At 35.5% G+C, this 26,307-nt stretch overlaps 1 protein-coding gene and 2 pseudogenes across 1 annotated transcript; 2 read left to right on the top strand and 1 right to left on the bottom strand.

Annotated features, from left to right (window-relative positions):
• Positions 1-222: 222 nt before the first annotated feature.
• LOC121742517 lies at positions 223-2,096 on the bottom strand (annotated as a pseudogene).
• A 5,146-nt stretch (positions 2,097-7,242) lies between these two features.
• Positions 7,243-8,249, top strand: LOC121742521. The gene is made up of 2 exons (XM_042135679.1): positions 7,243-7,450; positions 7,531-8,249. The coding sequence occupies exons 1-2, from the start codon at positions 7,277-7,279 to the stop codon at positions 8,242-8,244; spliced, it is 888 nt and encodes a 295-aa protein (XP_041991613.1). The 5' UTR covers positions 7,243-7,276; the 3' UTR covers positions 8,245-8,249.
• A 919-nt stretch (positions 8,250-9,168) lies between these two features.
• On the top strand, positions 9,169-14,079 carry LOC121810727 (annotated as a pseudogene).
• The last annotated feature ends 12,228 nt before the right edge of the window (positions 14,080-26,307 follow it).

The following is a 26,307-nucleotide window of genomic DNA, read 5'->3' as shown; positions in this document are numbered from 1 at the left end:
CGAGAGAGAAAACATGCATTGCATCACAGTTGAATGGTGGGACAACTGGCTTTGTAGTTTGTACCATGCGAAAGTGAGGAGTGATGGTAGGTTAGTCATGCAAGTGCACACATACTCAGTTGGAACATGAAATGAGCATTCTTTCGCTCGAAAAAATCTCTTGAAAGAGTGGTTAAGTAACTGAAATATGTGAGAGTTTCACGAACAAATTGATCAGTATGATGATTCAGACAAAAATTGGCGGTTATTCGACTTTAAATACATAAAGAAAATGACAAAATCATATATATGAGCCAACATTCATTTACTTGGTTTTGTATTAAGAAAAACTTGGTTTTGTTATCACTCTCTTTGTATAAGATGCTGCACATCTTGGAGCTCTACTTCACCATCTTCCCAATAACTGTCGTTCTGGAAGAGCAACTCGATCTGCTCGAGCGATTTGCCCTTCGTTTCTGGGACGTACTTGTAAACAAACACAACAGAAAGAGCTGAAATTGCTGCAAACACCAAAAATGTGCGGTTGACTGAGAGAAAAGACATTGCAATGATGCTGCTGCTCACTCTGCTCCCCACGGAGCCAATGGCGGATGCCTGAGCCCGAAGCTTCAAGGGGAAGATCTCCGATGACACAACCCAACATATAGGGCCAATCCCAACAGAGAAGAAAGCAACATTCCCACACACACAAAATAGCCAGTGAAATCCCAAACACGCTGTTGCCCATAGTAGAGAGCGTTAGGCCTAACATGAACAAACAAACAGTCATCCCAATGGTGCTCACGTAGAGAAGTGGCTTCCTACCAGCTTTGTCGATGAGAAGTATCGCGATCAAGATGAATATCGTCTTTGTGAAGCCAACAGCAACAGTTGCAGCCAGAAGCTGAGTGTTTCCTTGAATCCCAGCATGATTGAAGATGGTGGGGCTGTAGTATACCGTTGCATCAATCCCCGTCATCTGTTGGAACATCTGAATCCCACAGCCGGTGATCAGCATCCGCCTGACCCCTGGTGTAGGATTCAGCATCTCGCGCCACACAGCCTTATCCTCGGACCTGTCCTTGATCATGAACCTTGCAGCTTCCTGTATCTCAGCCAGCTTCCCCTCAACTTCACCAGCATTCTCGTTGATCCTAAACAGCACGCTCCGTGCCTCATCAATCCGGTTCTGCATGACCAGCCACCTCAGTGACTCGGGGATGACAAACAAGGCGCCACCAATGAAGATAGAAGGGAGAGTCCCCACAGCAAGCATGATCCTCCAGTTTATGTGTGCAGGTAGTCCAGAAAAGGAGTAGTTCGAGATGTAGCCAAGGAGGATGCCTAAATTGATGAAGATTTCGGGAAAGGAAGTGAGGGATCCTCTGGAGACAGTAGGGGCTATTTCAGCAATGTAAACAGGTGTGATCATGATCCCAAAGCCCATCCCTATTCCTGCTAGGAGCCTCCCCATCATCAACACTGTGAAAGACGAAGCAAGAGCCATGATGCCGGCCCCAAATTGGAACACCATGGCTGCAAACGCCATCGTCCATTTGATGCTTAGGATTCCAACAAACACTTCTTCTTGAACTTCACTTATCTTTAAATCCTCTTGAATAAACCAATTGGCTCCACTCATTACCCCCACATCTGCAAATTCCCAACTATCCTACTTAGATTTCATCACAACTAGCTAACAACAAGAAACAGAACATGCATCGAATTCTGCAGATAAACTCAATTTACAAACTGGAGCAAAAAGTTGAGATGATGAATCATGATTGATGGTTAAAAAAGAGGAAGAAGAAGCAATGCACCAACCGTAGCCAAGAAGCACAGAATTGAGAGAGGCGAAGATGGAACACGCCATGACATAGTTGCTGCTGCTGATAATCCCATTTTCTTCAAATGGATATGATACACAAACATCCTCGTCCTGACTCACATCCGAATTCATGCTTCTGTACTTTCTCAAAGCCCCCCTCCCATTTTATTGGAGACTCATATCTCCCTCTATTTTTAAGGAATGGGGGAAAGAAAAATTAATTTTTTTCTATTTTCTATATTTCGGGTTCATTGTTAGATGAACATCAACATCCGACGAAAACGAAGGAGCAACGAATATAGGGAAGTGGTAGCAAAATTAAATCTCTGTCTGAATAATAACGATAAAAATATGAGTCAATATTTGACTTTGCGATGAATGTTGTTACTGCAGATGAATAGCCATGTCTTGTTTGGTAAATCTGTTGACGGCTTGACGCTGACGCCTGAAAGGAATAGAAAAAAAATGGAATGAGAAAATGAAATAGAGAACTGGATGACGGAGATAAATGTGCATTAAATATTTTAGTCTACATGGGCAAATTCTCATCAAAATTATGAACCCCCTCCAATAATTTTGAAAATTAGATAGAAATTTATTTAAAATTGTTATTTAATTACTTTTGATAAAAATTTTGGGTCAACCAAGTATAATAGTATAATATTCATATTTTTTAATCAAATGTTATTGTTTTCTTTATAACGTCCACAAATTTTTCTCTATAAAAATCTAAATATTTTATTAGACTATATCTAGATAATTAGTGATCCATTATCTAGATAATTCTATTATAAAGTATATAGATATTCTATTATAAATATTACTCCCTTCGTCCCTGAAAGTTTGTCCCATTTTTCTATTTCCGTCATTCCCACAAAATTTGTCTCATTTCACTTTTTACCATTTTTGGCAGTGAACCTCATATTTCACTAACTCATTCCTACTCACATTTTATTATAAAACTAATATATAAAAATAGGACCCACATTCTACTAACTTTTTCAACTCACTTTTAATTACATTTCTTAAAAATCAAATTTATTTTCTTTTATTCTAACAAAAGACATGCATTCCAAATATGTATGAACATATTATATGTGAAATTAATTAGGTTGCAACCAAAAAACAAAATTTGCAAAGCAAAAGCAGAAGTCGTGCGCAAAGTCAGTTGATTAAAGAGAGCAAGAGAGCAGGCCGTCGCCAATCGCAAGAAGGAAATCAGCTCTCTGCAGATGCATCTGAAAGAAGATGAGAAGAAGATGAAGGACACACAGAAAAAGGTGGAGTTGGTTTCAAGAAAGCGAACTGCTATCCGGATGAGAATCGAGGCACATGGCGGAAATACTAATTTACCTAAAAATATGATATTTTTTCATCTTCATGGCTCTAACATGTCAACAGGATGAAATAGTATGAGTTTTGAATCAGAAAAAATAGATTTAATTTTTGTTTACTTTGACAGAAGAATTGCGTATCGACGTCAAATTAATTGCATCAAGTAAAAATTTAGTAGAACATTAAATTTGTACTTCCTTCGTTCCACAAAAGATATGTAACACTTATGAGATGACAAAATTTTAAAATTTGTTGCTAATTCGTGTTCTATATTCCGGCTACATAGGCAAAATGATTCAACATTGTACCCATGATTCGTACCTCTCTATCGTCTTGGTCGCAACAACAACCCAAAAATTCACCGTGATCCGCGTCATTAAAATCGAGCTTCGCGCGACTGGCCCATGCATGGTAACAAGTCTTGGATACAATCGTCGATTGAGCTGCTTCACGTTCAGTCAACGAGGACTGCAAGACTTAGACAACCTCCTTTGGCATATTATCCGCCATTGAAGTAGCAGAGCTCAAGAATCAAAGATATATTACTGCAAAATGATGATTCTGATAGGAATAGCAAAAAAATGGAAAGAGAAAATGAAATAGAGAATGGACGCAAGATAAATTTGATAATTTAGTCTACCTTAATATTGTTATGGACAAATTTTCATCAAGATTCAAAATAATGAACTTTGGTGTGTCCAATAATTTTGATAATTACTTAGAAAATTTATAAAGTTTGAATTTGTTAACAAATATTTAATAATAAAAAAATTTGGGTCAAATAATATTTATATTTTTAAATCAAATGTCATTGTTTCTTTTTGACCTCCACATACTTTTTTTTTTCAAAGTCTAAATCTTATTAGATTATATTTAAATAATTCTATGTAATTCATTATCTAGATAATTCTATTTCAAAGTATATAGATATTCTATTATAAATGTAAGATATTTCTATTACAAAAATTATACTCCCTCCGTCTCATAGTAGATGTCACACTTTCCTTTTTAGTTTGTCCCACAAAAGATGTCACATTTCCTTTTCTTTAGAAAAAACTCTCTCTCAGTCCCATAGTAGATGTCACACTTTCCTTTTTAGTTTGTCCCACAAAAAATGTCACATTTCCTTTTCTTTAGAAAAAACTCTCTCTCACATTAATATAAATATACTATTTTCTCTCTCCATCTAAGACACAAAATAACACCTCCTAAAAATGACGCTATCATGTTCTGAGTACCTAACGTTTGGAAAATCATATTTTGGACCCGAAAATTACAAATTAAAACACTCTTTTTACTATTATGCCCTTGAGGCTAATAATGGTGTAAATGTATTTTTGTCAGTTTGTTGTCAACGTGGAACCTTTTTAGATTTTTTTTTGTTACTTTTATGTTCTTCATGGCATATAATGATCCGTTTTTTTTACCATTTGGCCCTTAAGACCACTAAGGGTATTGTTTCCATTTGTTCAATCCCAATACTGACAGGTGCACCATCAATGGATGGAGATTATTGAGACGGAAGAGGAGGGATATTGCTTCCTTTTATTCAATCCCAACACTAATAAAATAAGCGTATCTTCTTCTTCAAAATATACGTCTGAACTCTCTATTTTAGAAGGTCTCGAGTTAGGGGAATGATCGTTAGCTGGTGTCTGGTATAGAAAGGGAGAGTATTCGTCGATTTGGTTTTACATCTGCATAGTTTAGGTTTTGGCATGCTGAAGCTATATGAATGGAACTGTTTGAACCGTTGAATCCTTTATAATGTTCTACTACTATTTTGAAAAAACCACTTTATTCTGTTGCAAATGCTAAGCGAATGATGCACATAGTAATGACTGATGAATGATTCAAAACGTGCAAAGTGAGAAAAAAGTTGTAGTTCATAGCTTGTTTCCGTAGGATCTCAAAGTAAAGATCGGGTGTCCTAGATATGGAATATGTGGAAGCTGGCCAGTTCGTGACTAGTGGGTCACACTTTATTTGGGTTTTTTCTATTTTTGTTCTAAAATAGAACTTAGATTCCTCGTTTGTTCTAGCGTTTTTTTTTGTTCCGGATTTGGGAGAGACGCATGACCCTCATGCGTCTCTTTTTAATGAGACGCATGACGATCATGCGTCTTTCATAGAGACGCATGAGGGTCATGCGTCTCTATTTTTTTTTCGTTTTTTTTAACGACGCATGAAGGTCATGCGTCTTAGGTATAGACGCATCTCTCTCATGCGTCTGTTGTTTTTTAAAATATAATAGACGACGCATGAGCGTCATGCGTCTTAGGTAGAGACGCATGAGGCTCATGCGTCTCTATTTCGAATTAAATCAGTTCCGCGAGAGGCAGAAGGCAGAATACACGCGAGAGAGAATTCTGATAGGCGACTTCCGGCGATTCCTTGGCGATTTCTTGGCGAATCCGACGATTTCCTCTCGTTTTCCGGTAAGTTTCATTCAATCCTTCAACATTCCTTCCTTATTTGTTGTTAATTTGCATAGTTTGTTTAGATTTCCCCTAATTTTTGTAAATTAGGGTTTATAACAAATTACTCAATTTTGTCCGATTTTTTGGTGTTTAGTTAATTGTAATGGATTTTAGTGGCTAAATTCATTCTATTGTATAGTTATTCATATATTAGAGATGCTTGGTGTTGTGATTTTGGTTGATATTGAAGAATAAAGTATAGGTTGAATTGCATATTTTAATTTAACCTTCTAATTTAGTAGCTATATGTAAATTAGGCCTTATAAAGCATGAATGGTGTTGAATTGGAGTGAATCAATCATTTGATTTATGATTTGTTGTTATTTTGAAGATGAATTTGAATGGATATGTAATTTGTGTTGTAATTTGTAATTGTTGTTTCGTGAATTTGTACTTAGATTAGATGGAGACTTCAAGTTCTAGTGAGCAATTATTATATGGACCAGAAGACCCGTCCTTGCTAAATTTACAGAAACATCACATTTCACATAAACTCATGAAAGAGGGCACAACCCAAGTATTTAAAGTCCGAAGGACAGAAAGCAAGACTTGGGACGTCGAAATTCACGAGAATGTTAGATATTGGCTTGACGTCTTTGGTTTCAAAGGCGTGATCGATTGTGGGAAGCCCATGAAGGTGGACAACGAGCTGATCACGGCGTTGATTGAGCGTTGGAGACCGGAGACGCACACTTTCCATCTACCGATCGGTGAGGCGACGATCACCTTGGAAGATGTGCAAGCCATTTGGGGCTTGAGGGCGGATGGTCGCGTTTTCACAGGGCGTGACTATCATGACAACTTTTCAGACTGGACCAGCAAGTGCCGCGATCTGTTGGGATGGATACCAGATACTTCCACAGAGACAAAGCAAGGCGGTTTGCTGATGACCGCACTGATCAACCAGACAAGGATGCCTCTGGGTGATGACCTACCTATGTACGTATACATCCAAAGGGCACGTATCCATGCCCTAATTTTATTAGGAGGTCTCATTCTACCGGACACCACGGGGTGTAAGGTGCCATTTATGTGGTTGAATGGGCTTGGGGATCCAGAAGAGGTGAAGAATATTAGTTGGGGAAGTGCGGCATTGGCCTACCTTTATCATTATCTGTGCGAGCCATATACACCATGTGGCGCCAGGTATATGTCTAAATATTTATTTATTAATTTATATTGGATTATTTGCTTACATCAAATATATGTACAGGTGGAAAGGAACAACGCAGAAAGGAAATGCTCCTAGACATTCGGTTGAGCATTATCGTGACCAAATATCTCTGATTAGACCTGGCCAGGTGAGTATTATTTCGGTTTAGACTTCATTTATGAACTTATTACGGAATTATTCAGTGGCATTTGCATTGCTGTTTTGTAGTTTATCTGGACGCCATACGCACATTGCATACTGCCTGACTACTGCAATGATGTGACTGGATGCTCTCTGTGCGAGACCTACTTGGTATGTTGGGCCTATGTCGAGGCCCATGAGCCTGGACGAGTGCGACGACAGTTCAATCGGTACCAGGATATACCGCAGCATGTAGACAGGATTCTAAGGAACGCCGATCATTTAGGCAAAAATGATCGGCGTGGTAAGAAGGGCAACAACTGGGCAACCACGCATCAGTTCTACATTGGGGAGTGGGACATGAGGTACGAAAGGTTCCAAGCTGCCGAATACGCCGCACCAATGTCTTTGGATATTCCCATGAGCCCGGGTTATATGGCGTGGTATAACAGAATTACAGTGACGTACATGACTCGGCCTGGGGCACGGGCCACTGCTGGGATGAATGAGTCGGCTGCTTCGATGCGACTATTTGTAAGTTTGTTATATTAAACTATATGCTTTCATGTGATATAGATTGTTTCTTATTGATATTGGTATCATTTTTTGTCTAGGTTGAGGCTTTTCAGAGGGTTTTTCATTTAACTACGGAAGACGAAATGGACCCCCGAGTGCGCCAGATTCGAGAAATTGTTAGGACTACCCTCGAAGATACGAACAACGGTGATGTCATGGAGTACCCCGCTTCTCAACATCAGGATGTGGTCATGCCGTACCAAGAAGAAGTAGTTCCACGGCGTCGTGGAGCGCGTGGTGTTCGGACTGGGGGACACGGCTACACAAAGCAGTTTAGGATGTCTCAGGCGCCTCCCGATTATGTAGCACCAGAGGCGCAGTATCAAGAGCATGACCCACCCCAGTGGTATTCACACCCGACGCATGAGTCTCAGTCGCAGTGGGACCGTCCACTGCATTCTCCAAGCCAGCCTGAGCCCGATTGGAATCGTCGCCCATATTCACAAAGCCAAGACATGTCGCAATGGAGTGGGGCCCGAGCGTCGGTCGATTCATTCTTCCAGAATTATCAGGTCATGCCTCCTGTACAAGCTGAAGAAGAAGACGATGATGAAGAAGAAGATGACAACATTGTCGAGGCACATGAGGAAGAAGACGTTGTTCATAGCATCCATGGCCAACCTCGTCCAGCTGCGGAGGGTTCATCACGCAGCGGGGTTGGGAAGCTCGTGAGCAAAGTGTACAAGAGACTATCTTCGAGGAAGAACAAGGGGATTGAACCGGCTAAGTACACTCCGTCGTCGTATAAGTAGCATGAAGAATGAGGGTAGAATTGCTCGGATTGATTGAACTGATTGCAACATTGTTGCATATGATATGATATTTGGATATCTACGTTATTATTTGGTGCTCAAATTCATGTTAATGTTTCTATGTTGGTGAATTAATCATGTTTCTATTCTATTGAAAAGTCTTAATTGAATATTAATATATTACTATTAATGAATAACTAAATAGTTTATTAATTATGTGTTATAAATATAATTAAAGTAGGTAAATGTGAAAATAATCCGAAAACGCCCGATCGGGCGTTTTCGGATTATTTTCACATTTACCTACTTTAATTATTCAGTGGAGTTGAGACAAATAATTTCCATTTTCCAATAGTCCGAAACACAAGTTTAGATTTAATTGGCAGATACACAGAAACAACGTTTCATAGAAACTACACAAAACAAATTAACTACAGTGCTAGTGACATATAGAACAAACTACAATTCATCATAACACATCTCTTCTCCTGCTAAGTCCTCTTTGTCTCAAGCTCCTAAACAAAATAAAAACAAAGAAAGTTATCTTCTTTGTCTCAAGCTCCTGATTTAATTCGAAATAGAGACGCATGAGCCTCATGCGTCTCTACCTAAGACGCATGACGCTCATGCGTCGTCTATTATATTTTAAAAAACAACAGACGCATGAGGGAGATGCGTCTATACCTAAGACGCATGACCTTCATGCGTCGTTAAAAAAAACGAAAAAAAAATAGAGACGCATGACCCTCATGCGTCTCTATGAAAGACGCATGATCGTCATGCGTCTCATTAAAAAGAGACGCATGAGGGTCATGCGTCTCTCCCAAATCCGGAACAAAAAAAAACGCTAGAACAAACGAGGAATCTAAGTTCTATATTAGAACAAAAATAGAAAAAACCCCACTTTATTTATTTAACTTTGGAATGTGCAACTGTTACTAGTAATGGAAGTATTTCTTCAACTTGTTGAACTTTAGAAATTAGAATCTTCTGCATTATTTGCCCTCACTTGAGCAGTTCTATTGCCGTAGAGCATTTTCAGTTTCAATGTGTTAGTATTGGATGGTTGACAATTATATGAATTGAATTATGGGCAGGGTTTCTGATGAGATTATTAGCATTGTAGCTGATTCTTAGCTCATTAAAATAGACCTAACATCCATTTCCTCGTTCTTGTGTAATCATCAGGATTTGGAACTAGTAGAAGTTGAATATGTACCAGAAAAAGCTGAATTGGATGGCGTTGATGATGAATTCAGGAAGATTTTTCAGAAATTTAATTTCTTGGACAATGCGATTGCGGGGGTAAGATTATGGTTCATTTGATATCAAATTTGTTTCTTTGTTATGCTGCCCTTTCTTGTTGCTAATTTGTGTTTGTTGGATCATACGCCTGATCTGTACTTCCATTCTTGTTTCTTCAGGAGAATGATAAAATTGATGAGACTGCCCCTGATACAGCATTAAAGAAAAAGGCAGACTCAGATTCAGAAGATGAAGAACAAGATACTCAGCAAAAAGAAAAGGGAATCTCTAATAAAAGAAAAAGGTTCTCCTGCAAGAGACATGGTTTTGGCGTTTGATCTTATCCATCACAGCAACCTTATAATACTTAGGTAATCTTATCCATCACAGAAAAGGGAATCTCTAATAAAAAGAAAAAGGTTCTCCTGCAAGAGACATGGTTTTGGCGTTTGATCTTATTATCCATCACAGCAACTGTTTTGATCTTGCTTCCACCTATTTCTTCCTTCATACCAGCCTTGATATGCTCATTTTATGATGCAAGCTTTGATATGCTAGTTTTATGAGAGTTGTTACGTGTTGGTAACGAACTTATAAATATGCTCTGTAGTCTGAAAATATCATTATTTCTGCATCGTGTCTATGACACCAGCTTGTTGTTGAAGTGGAACTGCTACTTACTGTGAACTTTACCAACATTGTTGCTAATTCAAATGATGATGGAGAACTACTTTTGTCGTTGTCTATTTTTTCATAAATCAACTCTTTCAAATGCATGATCATAGCTGTCTTATATATAGTGAATAAGGATTATGTCACATTATGTCCCACCTTTCCCAATTCAAGACCAGTATTATTATGTTGGCATTATGAATCACACAGTCCTTCATGTCTGTCAATGCAACATATATGATATTCTTGTTAAGAGGGTTTATTTCGGTTGGTCTTAATGGATTTTCTCAAAACCCCTTTGCCTGAGAATAACTGAGCCATCTCAGGAGAAGTTACTCGCCTGATAGTTTTGAACAAAGAGGGAAGTCCTTAAAGGATTGGTGCATTCCTGCTTTTTCTAGGATTAGATTATGTGTAGGGTGCTGCACAACAACTGCTTTTGAGTCCACTTCGGAATATTTGAAGTCGTAACAACTGCACAACAACTAGTAATTCAAACACTTACTTTTTTTCATGCTAGGTATGGGATGCAACTTCATCAGATCCAAAGCTTTTGGTATATTTGAAGTCGTACCGAAATACTGTTGCAGTGCCACGACACTGGTGCCAGAAAAGGAAGTTTTTACAGGTGAATCGTTATATCTGAGTTGCATGGTGGGATAAGTATGCCTTTATTTACTAATGAGTACTGCTTTCATTGTTAGATGTCGTGTAACATATTTATCAGAGGCATGATGGCTGGTTCAATTAATTAATGGCGGTTAGGGGAGACTGTGATGGGCGATAAGCCAATGAAATTTGTCTTATATGTATATACCATTCTTGCAGGGGAGCTGCAGTGGAACTTGTGGAGCCTTGGCATGTAGGTGTTTGCAGGGGAAACCTTGTATGAAATATTTTTATCATACTGGCTAGCATGGGTTGGGTATTGGCCATACCATAAGTCATAACCCTTCCTAATGTGCCCTTAAAAAACAACCTTATCAGAAATAAATTTAAATTCTGGATATCACAATGCTAGGAATTTACTGGGGATTCTTTTTTGGTTTAATTTGTATCAACTAGTTCACAACTTCTTTGATGACTGCTTTTCAGGGAAAGAGAGGTATTGAAAAGCAGCCTTTTCAACTTCCTGATTTCATTGCTGCCACAGGAATTGAGAAAATTAGACAAGTGAGACTTGTTTCCCTTCTGTTCTTATGCATATCATTCTCGTTAATATCTTTAATTGTGGAACTCTTAAATGATTAATGATGATTTTGTATGATTCTTATCTAATCTCCACTGCTTCATATTTGACAGGCTTACATTGAAAAGGAGGATAGCAAGAAGTTAAAACAAAAGCAACGCGAGAGAATGCAGCCTAAAATGGGAAAGATGGACATTGATTATCATGTATTTAAGTATCCTAAGTTTTTGTTCCTACATATCTGGTTCTAATTGCTCATATTGGAGGGTGTATGGATTGTTTCATTTGCTAGATTTTCTTTTTATGGCTTTACATCTCATTTCTTGTCAGTCAACTTCCTGTTTAAACGTGTGTAGGTTCTTCACGATGCCTTCTTCAAACATCAGACTAAGCCGAAATTAACATATCACGGTGACTTGTATTATGAGGGGAAGGAATTTGAGGTATGAAGATCATCAGAGATATTATTTCAGTTTGTTTTTTTGTCATTTTATAGTGTTAAACTAGGTTTATTTGTTGCTTTCTTCTTCCCTTTCTTAAAAGAACTGTAACAGCTAGCCTACCCGGCGAGCAGCAGTCTGTCTTTTATTGTTTAATTTTTAGCATGACCTGCTCAGTTCTTATCTCATGTATTGTTGTTTCTGGCTCAATGTGTAATCTGATACTATCATATTGACTGCTCGGTTGTTTCAGTTTTTATTTCCTGTGTTATCAGATATGAAGGGTTTGGCTGCGGCCTTTAATTCTTCAGTCATCAGTATTTATAATTGATTGTCCTGAAAGTTAACATTTTAGACAGTCACAACTGATAAAATAGAGACCTAAACAACTCTTCTTTGGATGCTCTCAGGTTAAACTGCGAGAAATGAAACCAGGGACATTATCACGTGAGTTAAAAGAGGCTCTAGGTATGCCTGATGGTGCTCCTCCACCTTGGCTCATCAATATGCAGGTTATTATTTTGGTTAGTTCATCCTGTTTATTTTTTCATTCACAAAGCTAATTTCTAAAATTTTGTGTCACTTTCTCATAAAAGAGATGAGTTGCAATTAGTACTTTCCTTTATCATGGCAGAGATATGGTCCTCCACCTTCCTATCCTCATCTAAAAATCCCTGGGCTTAATGCACCTATTCCTGCTGGAGCTATGGGGAAAACCACCCATTGATGAAGTGAGTTAACCTTAATATACTTTCTGGTTTTACCTTGAGTGTCATCGATGACTCTCCCTCATAGATTCGTCGTGTATTTTTTTTATGAACTAGTATGGGCGTCCCCTCTATGGATATGTTTTCGGCTTTGTGCACCAAGATCAGCCCAATTATGAGGTAAAACTACATAGTACTTCACATTATAACTGTTTTCATAAAATGCTCCCCACTTTATAAGGGATATGCATTTGATTATAAATTTACCTCTGTGTCATTTATACCCACTGATTTTCAGGAAGAACCTATTGATAAGAGTAAGCACTGGGGTGAGTTGGAGGAGGAAGAGGAAGAAGAGGAAGAGGAAGAGGAAGAAGAAGAGGAGGAACAGATGGCAGAAGAGGAACTTGAAGATGGCATTCAGTCTGTTGACAGCCTTTCAAGGTTAAAGACATGCTATGCTCTTTTACGATGATATATTTGATAGTACTGTACACTAGGGACTGGTGTATATATCTTTGTGAGTTGCTGTAACTGATTATCTGCTGGATGGTTGCAGCACTCCTACTGGCGTTGAAACCCCTGATGTTATTGATCTTCGGAAACAGCAGAGGAAGGAACCTGATAGGCCTCTCTACCAAGTAATTATATTTTTCTCTTTTTTTTGGTATGGAATTGTTACCATTTTGTATTTCAACGTTTCTAGATGTATTAACTTGTTCTTTTGTTTTGTGTGAAGGTCGTTGAAGAAAAAGAAGAGAAGACTGCACCAGGAACGCTGCTTGCACCTGGCCACACGTATGTCAACATCACAAACTTTACATTTTAGATATTTTGTTCCTTTCTGAATTCTAATTTTTGGTTGCCAATTATGTTCTGATACAGGTATGTCATTAACACTGGAACACAGGACAAAACTGGTGCAAAGAGGGTAAGTAGTTTTCATCTAGTCCTATACATATAAAGGACATGTCTGTACATATTGACATTGAAGTTTAACTTATTATGAATCTTGAAGTCATTTTATATTTCTTTTTGTTTTGGTTGGCTGGTGGGGCATACTGTTGTATCTTGTTAGCTTCACATAGAGAAGGAACAGTTTCAGATGTTATTTGGATTAAACAATAAATTGAATTTATTGTGTCAATTTGACTTCCCTGCTCACATCTCTTTTACATTCTTCATGTCAGGTTGATTTGCTAAAAGGTCAGAAATCAGATAAGGTGGATGTCACAACACTAGCACCGGAGGAGTTGGATGTTTGCAGACATTTATTTTTTACCTTTATATTAAGTACTATGTATCGCATGTAAGATAACCTCTACTCTTGTGCTGCCTTGTCTTCCCTAGGTATGAGGAAGCCAGAGAAGAAGAGAAGTTGCGTACACAGAAGGAGGATTTCAGTGATATGGTCGCTGAGGTACACACAGTGAATGATGCCATTATTAATAAGTTTAGTTCTTGTGTAATGTTAAGGAAGTAGTGACATTTTTTTAGATTGTTGCAGAATGCGAACAAGCGGAAGCGAAAGATGCAGGAGGAGAAACAATCAAAGAAGAAGGATTTCAAGTTTTAATTGCTGCAACTTTGTTGCTGGAGATTCCGTGGACGGGTTTGAATGTAGTTGTTGGGGTACGTATGCTTATGACATGCTACGGGTTCTTGTCCTCACCTGACCAGGGTCACATTTTTGGCTCTGTTCCTACTGTATCAATTTTGCTTCATCATCTGTGACTCTGTTATAAGATGAAAAATGCCTCATCTCTCTCTCTGTCCCCTGTTATAAGTTTCCTAGCTGCTCGTGAAGGTTGAAGAAGCCCACTGCAGGTTACTATGTTGATATTTTGGCAATGATGCGATTGATTGACTGGACACATGCTAATGGCCGGCAGCATGTCTCTTGCTCTGTTGAAATCTGTTTGTACTCCTAATAATTTATTATTAAGACCAGTAGTAAATTAGGAGTAGTAATATTGTATAGTAAGTGGGTGTTTGGTTTGCATGATTGTATCCCGGATTAAATATGTAGAGTGTTTGGTTCATGAGATAACTCAATCCTAGATGGATAATCATAAGATAATTAGTCATAGTTAACCTCCTATGACTAAAATAATCTCACACCTCAATCCTAGATTATATCTTGATATTATTTTATCTAGGAAACCGAAACCGAACACCACCTTAGGTTTATCAAATTTAGCCTAATAATTATATCTATAAGAAACCATTCGAAATATTTTTTTCAGAAGCATATATGCCATGTCAATGATCTAGTATGTTTTTCGTGTTTGGGGTGTATATTATCCTATAAAAATTACTAGTACTAGGTTAGTAATAAGTGAGATTATACACCTTGTGTATGGGTTTAGGCATAAAAATATATTCCAAATTTTCTTTCATACTTTATTTTTTATTTATTTTTTCTCTTATCTTCTTTCATTTAACTCATTAAACATTTTTTCTTAAAATTTTTTCCCTAAATACTCACTTAAACCGTGATGGAGAGTACCGCTTATAAGTTGTCTAAGTGTTTGGATAATTTGAGTTTCTTGGCTAGTAAAATTCTAGGTAAAGAGAAAATTGAGGGGCTGAGAAATTGAAGAGTATATGGAGTAAATAACAAATTAGAGATATTTTTGTACTCGTAAAATTGTGAAAAGAAGCAGGATGTACTGATATGCTTAATTTTGGAAAGTAAATTATTTGCCAAGTTATTCTGGAGAGCAAATAAACAAATTCATAAATTATTTTAAGATGTTGACGAATACCCTTTACATCTATCAGAAGAAATAGTATATCATCTTTTTGATGGGATGCATGTGGCGGTGGAACTATACATGGAGAAGGAAATTTTATATTTGGATTTAGTAGGAAGAAGGTAGTATCCCATCTCTAATAAATGGGCTAATTGTTTGTTATATATGTATAAGTCAAGTCATTAAGTCCAATCATAGTTTCTTTAAAATGTTAAGGCGAAAGAAACAATAGGTCCATCTAATGTTCAGTAAGACCCAGCTTCTGATTAAGTGGTGCTACATTGATAAACATTTTTCTTTCATTGAACGATGATAGACATAATTGCAAGGTAACTTTTGCTTTATACTAGTAATTTTACCTAAAACGGAAACTATAAGTTTGATGATCATCAACCATCATCATGGTCCTAAATTTAGCATGACTCACAATTTCATATGATTGTGGGTGGAAATTATTAGAGTATCCGGGCGGCGCGCCGGCCGCCGCGGAAACGCCGCCGCCGCGGCTATCTATAGTGCGGAGGGCGTCCGCCCCGCGGTGGACAGATGGGAGGGGGCGGAATCGCCATCGGCGACTACGCGGCGAGGACACGCCGGTTGGAGAGCGGCGCGCCTGTCTACTGCGCGCGAATTCGGCGCGGCGGCCGCCGGTCCACTTTTTTTTTTAATTTCAAAATTTTTATTATAAATACTCCTCCTCCACACACATCTTCACACCCATTTCACTCTCTATCCACTATTCGCTCTCTAATTTTTTGTTGCATAATTTTCCTGTATCCATAATACAACGAATATTTGGTCCCAATACTTTTTTTTAATTTTAGTATTTTCTCGTTTTCTAATTATTTACAATCCGATAATTTTAATTATAATTGAATTAAAATATATAAAAAAAATAAAGTGAAATGTGACTAAAAAAAGTGTCCATTATTACTGCGGAAACTCTTTTTTTGTAGCCGCGGACAAATCCGAAGTGGCTGAGGACAAAAAAAGTAGTTTGTCCGGGGAAAGTTTCCACCCTATTGTGGATACTCTTAGAAGGGTAAGTCACAAAAGGCCGAAAGTAGAGTGATATAAGCTTGATCTTAGGCTTATGTCCCCCTTGTCTCTTCAAGCCCATTTAGATTGCATCTCATCTTTTTTTCATTTCTGTCTTTTCATCATATTTGGATTCGGACTTTTCATCCACAAATTACATACTTGATTTAAATTACTCTCACTCTCTCTATACAGTTTTTTAATGTTATTTTGCACTACATAGCATGTTGTGGTCCATTTTGTTGGATAATTTTTCTTTATGATTGTGGTCACATGGCATGTGTGGTCTCTTCCATTGATTTTTAGGTTAGCATTAGACGCACACCTCATCTTTAATGGTGGGTTCAATGGATGAAAGGATTTACTTTCTTGGTCTACTTAGAATAGTCATTTTCTTTCTAGCTTGCCTAAACAATTGAACTTGTGATTCAAAATTTCAATTTTATTAATAATCTTTCCATAGTTAGTGAGTAGATATAGTTGGGAATCTGCGGAGGGTTAATGCAATTTATAGCCCACGTTTAATACCTCAGTTGTAAACATAGTCCATAGGCATTGAAACCCCCCTCTGTTTAGTAATTTCTTTTGAGGGTGAATATAAACAAAAGAATAATTAGAGTATAATTAAGTGTATTGGTTCACAACTTCACAGAAGTAGAAGTCAAAGGAGTTACAATTAAAAGTAATTAGACTTCATTTAGTACTCCCTCCGTTCCATATTAATAGAGTCATTATTCTTTTTTGGGAAGTTTTAAGATAATTGAGTCATTTCTATTTTTGGTAAAAAAAACTCTATTTTACTTTATCCTCTCATCATCTCTCTTACTTTATTCTCTTTTACTTTATTCATCATTCATTTAACATACAATTCTTAAACTCCATGCCAAAATAAATGCTTCTATTAACACGGAACGGAGGGAGTACTATGAAATTGGAGGTGTGGAATTGGAATTGAAGCCTTCAATTTCAAATCGAATCTTTGGTACCACAAAAATATTTAGATTTGGAATTGAATTGCAATTCTAAATCTTTCAATTTCATAATTTGAATTTCATATCAAAAATAGAAAATTAAAATTTCAAGTTCATAAAATTAGATAGCTTCACTATAGTCTATATATCCACAACACATGCACACTTCATACACACACTACACACATTTCACACACACTACACACATTATACACATTTCACACACACCACACATTTCAATCAACGCACTTCACACACTACACGCACTTCACACACTACATACACCACACACATTTCACACACTCTACACACTTCATGCACTTCACACACTACACAAACTTTACGCATTTCTCACTCACTACACATATTTCACATACTTCACACATTTCACACATCTCAAGCATCTAGTTTTGGATTTTTTTTTCAATTTTTTATTTTTTTGTTTTCAATCCGAACAGAATAAAAAAACTGAAATTTGCCAAAGTTTAAACTGCTCAAACTGAAAAACTGAAAAACTGAAAAACCAAACCAAATTTAAAATTTCAGTTTGTGAATAGTGTGTGTGTGCAATGTGTGTATTTTTTTGTAAAATTTGTGTACTATGTGTATTTTGTGTGCAATGTGTGTCTTTTGTATAGTGTGTGGGGAATGCATGTATTTTGTGTGTGTAGTGTGTTTAGTGTGTGTGTATTGCATGCAGTGTGCGTCTTTTGTGTAGTGTGTGGATTGCATATATTTTGTGTATAGTGTGTGTATTTTGTGTATAATGTGTGTATTTTTGTATAGCGTGTGTAACGTGTGTAGTATGTGAACTGTGTGTATTTTGTGAGTATGTGTGTATATGTGTATTTTGTGTAAAGTGTGTGAGTTTGTATTTTGCGTATAGTGTCTGTGCACAAATTCTTCAAATTCAGTTTCATCTCAATTATTTCATTTTACCAAACATAGAATTTGGAATTGAATTCTAATTCAATTCCTCTCAATTCAATTTCAATTGATTGTACCAAATGGAGCTTTAATTAGAGATGGATGGAGTAGGAATTTATCTTTAATTAAGAGAGGGATTGAGTAGAAATCTGTCTTTAATTTATTTATACTAATCTATAGTAGTATCCACTAAAATATTTATTCGATCAACATAAGGTTAAACTGTGTTTAGAATTATAAAAGAAGATTACCTAGATTAGAACCTAGCACAATGTTATCAAATATATAATTTATTATGTATTACTAGTACTTAAAAGTACGCTTTTTGGAGGTTACAATACAACATAAACACATAGTGCACTTTACAATTAGATCTTATACCCATATATGCATTCAAATATACGTAATCTTTGCTCATATACTGGAAAAGCTCAAATTTAGTACTCTCTCCGTTTCATAATAGATATCACACTTTCATTTTTAGTTTGTCTCACAAAAAGATGTCACATTTCTATTTTTGGAAAAAGTTTACTCTCACATTAATCTAAAAATTATATTTTCTCTCTCCATTTTACACACAAAACAAAACCTCCTAAATTTCGTGCCGTCCTACAAGTGTGACAAATTTTTGTGAGGAGTACTAACAAAAATATACTCCTTGAAATTAACCGTGGTGGAATATGACCCCAAAAATACATAAAAGAAAAAAAATGCTACTCCTATAATTCTATCTTTACTGATGTAAAATCAAATTTGATGGATGCCCTACACCCAACAATGGAATATATGTTTGTGATATTATTTATACACACGCGCATTAGTATTAAACAATTAATTTGATGCAAACTTGCTAGCTGTACATATAAATTTGGTAGGAGATGCGGCTCATCACACAATTACACGTGCAGTCATAAAATTCTAATTGTAACAACTCCAATTTTTTAGTGCATACATAAATAAATAAAAGATCTACATACAATGAACAGTTGGTAATTAATTAAAAAAGTTCCTCCGAATTATGAAAACACGTGGTTGATTTGAACAGTTCCGTAATCATGATTTAGTTAATTAAGAATAGTTTTAATTAGGAGAATAAGAGTACGTAGGGTTTTCTCATCATTCTTAATAATTAAGGTTTAAGTTTAGTATAAGTCCCTATCTATCCATTCCAACAATTATTCCTACTTGTGATTAAACTATTCCTTATAGTGGGCTTCATTTACTCAGTCCCTAGTCATGTAAATTAACTAGCTAAATTAACCCTTAATTGAGTTTTATCTTTATTTTATTTTCAGTGAGATACACATTGTACAATATGGGTTCAAAATACCGAAATTGCAAATTACATTCATCAAAATTAAAATAAAATCTGTCAATCGCAACAAAGAAATAGACCATACAAACAATTTATAGATAATATTATGAAAAACACAAAGTTAAATTGTGTATTTAACTAAGTGTATAAAAATCAATATTTATATACTGTATTTATATGAAATATTTATGCTAACTTAAATTATTTTTAGTTTTTATTGGGAATATGTACTACAGAGTTTTTAATTGAAATGCTTTTTCATTCCCTTTTCCATTTCTTTTGATTTTGTTGTCTTATTTTTAGTTTTAGTTATGTAATTTACATTCAATTAATATAATTATATAACTGTAATTAAAAGCATTTCTTATTAACGCAGCCATCTATGTTTTTTAAGGTTATACTTACTATGTCTGTCTAAAAAAATAGTCATGGTATAAAATTAGTAAAATAAAAGAAATAGAAAAAAAAATAATTAAAGTATTATCAGTGGAAAATATGTTTTACTATAAATATAAATAAAGGTTACTTTTGGTGGGTAACCAAAAAAATATCGTTTGTTGTGGACGGATGTGTATAGAATTAAATATAATAAATTCTAAAATAATTTAAAGAGATATAGTGTATGAACAAATGTTTTTTTTCATGTAATATTATTGCTCATAATGATGCCGTTTCAACCAGATAAATTTTAAAGTTTAATTACAATATGTAATTATATGGCAAGTCACATCGACGCCTAGAATCAGAAATAGACCCATAAGATATTTTGTAGTATCTCGATAGTTCTTGATTTTAATCGATATTGTCCATATGATTCATGATATTTTAAGAACATGGTGATAGTCCAATAATCCCGAGGTGTTGAAAACTAAATCAAATTACATGTATAATAAATTAATTGTATACCTTGTGCAATGTTTGATTTCGTGATAATGAATGGTTGATTATAGTTTATTTTGTATATCCAATTTTCATATTTTTTTTAGAAAATGTCTTACACTCACAATTTAACTCTAAAAGATTTCAGTTCCAAGTAAAATTTGATTTATATTCCATATTGCAGTGCAGAAACGACAACGGACAGAGGAATTATATTCTTAGATGAATTTTATGTTGATAATTATTTTCCACCTAGTATGATTAACTTTATTAAGAATTTTGGCTAGGTGATTCTTATATTTTATTATTATAATCATGATTACAGTTTATAAATACAAGCTTTTATATATCATGTCCGCATGCAAGCTGATAAGGCTCATTCCATGCATCGGTTTAAGGGTAAAATGTACGCTGCTTGATCGGTTTATCGCGCAAAACAAGTGTTAAATGTGCAGGAATGCCGCTTGACCAGGGCAGCAAGGCCGAACTGATCAAGCAAGTACAAAAGGCGATAAAAAGGCCAAGAATTGGGGGAGTTGATCAAGGGGGAGTGATCAAGCAGTTAGGCGGGGACCGCTGGCTTCTAGAAGAAGAACACGTGAGGAAATGAGCTGGATGTGGCGCACCATTCTGTTATCAAGGACGACGTTCTAGAAGGGGACACGTGCTAGCTTATGAGACGCAAGGACGGAGCTGAGTCACGAACCTGTTACTCAAAAGCGTCGTCATTTTAGAAGAAGGGCATGTAGCAATCAATGAGTCGCTCATTCTCAGCATGAGTGAATATTCCCTGTCAAGATCGTTATCCAGCTGGAGGCCGAATCGAGCTTATAAATAGAGGGTGTGCCATCACAAGAAAAAATGGGATCTTTTACTTTCCGTCTAGTTTAGCTTAGTTTAGTTCTCAGCTTAGTCCGGTTCTCTAGAATAGCTTAGCTTAGCTTAGATAAAGTAATGCGTAGTTAGAAAGGGGAATTAAAGAGGCGCTGCAGAATACTTGTTATCTGTCGGCGTATTCCTAAATTACCCACCGAGATTCTTCTCGATTTTATTTGCTTTCTTATTTTCCGAAGTATTAGCTTAGTTTCAATTTCACGATGTACTGCTCTCAGTTTAGTTTAATCAAAGTTATTACGTTTTCATCCTCGCATTTACTGTTACGTTTTCACCTGCAATTCACTTGACCCAGTAGTTAAATTTACCTTGATCAAGTTAGCAAGTTTAATTCTGCCTAGAGTAAAAACAGTAGTTAAAAACTCTCAAGTTAAAGCGTGGCAGCAGCCAACCCCTGTTCACTACACACACTCTCGACACACCAACTTCTCTGTGGACACTCTAATGGAATGTGATCTCATATGTGTATATTAGTTTTAAATAATATATGAGTGGAATGTAAGGTCTCTAACTATTAAGTGGAGTAATAATAAGCTGGAACTCATATTCGCATACAAACCAATAAAAAATGGGCTCTTACTCGCGGACGGAGAAAGTAGCATTTAGCTATCTTGTACTCCACATCAAATGTGTTAGCCCATTTAACGTCCAAGCAAAAGAAACTCATCTTATGTCGATAAATAAGTGATCTACTAGAAATTAACTCATCTTATATCAAAATAAGTGATCTGGCGACAAGAATTTGTGGACTTTTGGACTTTATCCCTTGTTTTGGCCCCAAACGATTTCAAGCATTTTAAAGCTATAATATGAGCAGTTTGGATCCTCTCTATAATCTAAATTTCTAATATTTCTACTTATATTCATTCTATTATAAAATTTATTTAATTTATAATAAAAATAAAATTATTATGATAAACTTTTTCCATCCTATAAAAATAAACAGCATTTTCATTTTGGTTCGTCCCATAAAAATAATTCACTCCTATTTTAGGTAACCTTCTTCTCTCTAATGAGGTGAGTCAGATTATACTAACGGTCCTTCAATAATTTTTTATTTCCATCTCTCTCTTACTGTATTACTTGTACATTAAAACATGTATAAGGTGGGTTTCATTCTCCACTAACAATACTTCAATTACTTTTTTTTTTATACAACTATCATACTTTATCTAACTGCATGTGAAAACCAATGTCATCCCCAAAGTTTAAATTTTTATGGGTATGAGGGGTAACATTTATTAGTCGAATAAAACAAATTAACATACTACTATAATAATGGAATAATTGATCCTAGTATAAGATAGAGACATGAGTGGTGTGGAATTGAGCATCACATCATCATAAGGTGGCATATGGATCATCATTCTTTTGACGACTACAATGCCGACTCACAAATCCATCTCTCACTTCTACTAGACCACTTCCACTATTACAGTATACAATAATTTCATCAATCTGTTACTACGACATGACCTTCCACAATTTGCGTTCATTTCATATCACCAACGTCTCTTCAACTACAATCTAAAATGAAGATAACTAATTTATTTAGACTATATAAGGTTTTTAGAAATGGATCGATTTTTCATGGAACAAATCAAAGAGGAAAATGAATAATCTTCGCTGCGATAGATAGAATAATACATAATCTCTCCAGATAAACTTAAATAATGCATTTAATATTTGCAAAGAAATTAAGAAAGAAAACTTTACTGAATTAAATAAAAAGACAATTAAGAACAAAGTAGGAAATGAAATACTCTTACATAACAGAAAATAAGAGTTCATTTTGCTAAAAAAAACAGGAAATGTGTCATTTAATTTAGGATTTTCAATAAACAATACATACTCCATTTATTGAGATTGAGAGAGAGTATATATAGTATATTTCAAACGAAAACTTTTTTTTAATATGTAAACACACTCTTATATGATATGCAGAAACATTTGAACGAGCTCAATGTGATCAACAAGCAATTGAATTTGGATGATATTAAATTGGCTTATGAGTTTCGTACTCTAATTTTGCTAGCGTCCCTACCAGAAAGTTGGGTCCCCACAATGATAATAGTTAACAGCGCAGAGGCAAAATTGATGTTAGACACATTTCTGGACATAGAAACCTAGTTTGATGTAGAAAGTTACACAGTAACGTTTGGCTGCAACATTAATTAAAAATCACCATATGAGCTATGATAGGACATAACTCAGGAGAGCATATTGTATACCATAATTAATTTAAGGATTATATGTGAAGTATTCATACATATTCGTTAGAATCCTCACTTCCCATGACATTTAGTATCATTTATAAAGACAATAAGCGAAATTGAAAAAATTATGAAAGATGATATATATATATATATATATATAGGGGTGCGTTATAATGATAACTCCAATTTGTGTGATAACCCTATAACTAAATCTCCACCACACATTTTAAAAATATGTGGTCTGGATTTAATCTAACAAAACTATCATTTTATCAAATAAACTATCATATTTCGGATATATTAAGGGCAAAATTGTCATTTCATTATAAAATTGGGCGGATAAGAAGAAAATGTGAATTAAACACTGCATTCAATTTCTCTCACACTCAAACCCTCCGAATCGCATTTCAAACCCTTGCTTCTTCAGTTTCGAAGGAAAAATCATCCAAATTCTGGAATATGTCGAAGAAAAACGCTCAAGCATCATCGAAGGAAGGCTGGATGAAGTTTGTTACTTATTTCACTTTTGTTTTTGCTCGATTTTATCATTTTGCCAGAGATTCTCATTTTTTTAGATTCTATAGTTTTTTAGTGTAGATTTAGAGTTACATATGACAGCATGATGAATTTACTTTGAATTTACTTCATACTTGGTTTTGTATCATCAATTCATACCTTATTCCATGATAAATTATTGTTTTAAATTATAAAATGATAGTTTCAGGGGATAAAATGATAGTTTCAAATGATAAAATGATACCCGGGATAGAAATCAGCTGCTTCTACTAATGTATTGAATTTCATACCAATCATTGGCTTCAAAGCATCCTCACAAACAGGAATGTACATACCTACAAATCAGTAAAACTATCATTTTATTAACTCAGAGTATCATTCTATCCGGCAAAACTATCATTTTATCAACTCGGAGTACCATTCTATCCGACAAAACTATCATTTTATCAATTTAGAGTATCATTCTATCCGGCAAAACTATCATTGTATGCAGTAAACCTAACATTTATAAGCCAAAAGTATCATGTTAACACATAATCGGCAATGCATAATATAATTACATAATATCATGAACTGATTTGTTGCCCAGTTTACGAATGTCAAAACCAGCTGAACGAGCATAATGTTCATAGAAATCAGCAGCTTCTACTAATGTATTGAATTTCATACCAATCATTGGCTTCAAAGCATCATCACAAACAGGAATGTACATACCTACAAATCAATAAAACTATCATTTTATCAACTCAGAGTATCATTCTATCCGGCAAAACTATTATTTTATCAACTCAGAGTATCATTCTATCCGGCAAAACTATCATTGTATGCAGGAATGTACATACCTACAAATCAATAAAAATATCATTTTATCAACTCAGAGTATCATTCTATCCGGCAAAACTATCATTTTATCAACTCAGAGTATCATTCTATCCGGCAAAACTATAATTCTATGCATTAAACCTAACATTTATAAGCCAAAAGTATCATGTTAACACATAATCGACAATGCATAATATGTCATTTTGTCAGGTTAAAGTATCATTTTATCAACTTATATGCAAAATTGAAAACATCTTCCCGGTCACAATTATGCGAGAAATATGGAAACAAAATCTGGAGATTATGGAATAATGAACCAAATCGGAAGAAAATCTAGAGCCTATGTAAATAAAATAGGCGAGAAATATGGAAACAAAATCGCTGAGAAGAGAGAATCGAATTGAGAGAGAGTGAAAGAATGGAGCGAAATTCAGAAATTAAATGAGGGAAATGACATATTTACCCTCTGCGCCTTTTTTATGAAGTAAATCTATGTTTGATTTGTGGGTTATCATATGATCACAACTCTATATATGGAGTATATATTAGTGCCAAATATTAGAATGAAAATATTGTAGACCCAACCTAGTGAGAGAGTAATTGCATCTCCATATAGCATCATAATTCACACCTAATGTAATGAGAAGATTGTGCATGTGACAGTGATAACATGCATAAATTTAAGGCAAGAGTGGCCCATTGGGTGATCACAATCTCTTCAAACAACCTCCAAAATAGGGTTTATTATTCATCTCTTTCCCACGAGCAACCACATGCTGACAACTGGTTGTTTTAATTACTTTAATTTAACGCCATCATCTTTACTTCCAACTTAATTTTCTATCTCTAGTACTACTTCGACAACCTTGATAGTACTTGAGCCACAATAGGATTTCCACCAACGTGCAAATTGGCAGGAGACATAAGATCACATTTCAGACCGACCAAACATAGGAACCCATTAAAACGACTAGGAATATTATTCCACACCACTCATATATTATTAATTAAACCCTGCTTCATAATAGTAGTATGCATACATATAAGTATATATAGAGGGAGCTAGGGAGAATATGTATGGAGAGTGGAATGTTGAAGATGAGAATGATCATTGATCCATATTATATACACATACCTATACGCACATGTTGGAGTGATGACTTAGGGATGAAGTAACTAACTATCTATCTATCTAGGGTTTAACTTTATGGTCATTAATAGTCATGTAGATTACACTCGAATGCATGGTGCATGTATGATAGTATATACATGCCGTACATGCATGATGGCGACATATGCATCCACATGCGCTGTGTGTGTATGTGTTTTGGTTCTGGGAGCCATTATTATTTTATAAAAGTGACAACAAAGGATGCACCCCACACACACCATTCCAATTAACACCCATTCATCTCTGGACCGCACAAACTTGTGTGATTATGATTTTCTTTAATTTATTATTATTATTATTATTAT

Source organism: Salvia splendens, chromosome 7 (assembly GCF_004379255.2).
Source record: "Salvia splendens isolate huo1 chromosome 7, SspV2, whole genome shotgun sequence".
Classification (NCBI taxonomy): Eukaryota; Viridiplantae; Streptophyta; class Magnoliopsida; order Lamiales; family Lamiaceae; genus Salvia; species Salvia splendens.
Note: the sequence above shows the minus strand (reverse complement) of the source record. Positions and strands in the feature narration are given on the sequence as shown.

Excerpts from the sequence above, each read along its gene's own strand:
- LOC121742521 (XM_042135679.1), top strand. The coding sequence starts at position 7,277 with ATGAGGTACGAAAGGTTCCAAGCTGCCGAATACGCCGCACCAATGTCT. Across the intron at positions 7,451-7,530 it reads CTGCTTCGATGCGACTATTT|GTTGAGGCTTTTCAGAGGGT; the intron begins GTAAGTTTGTTA and ends TTTTTTGTCTAG.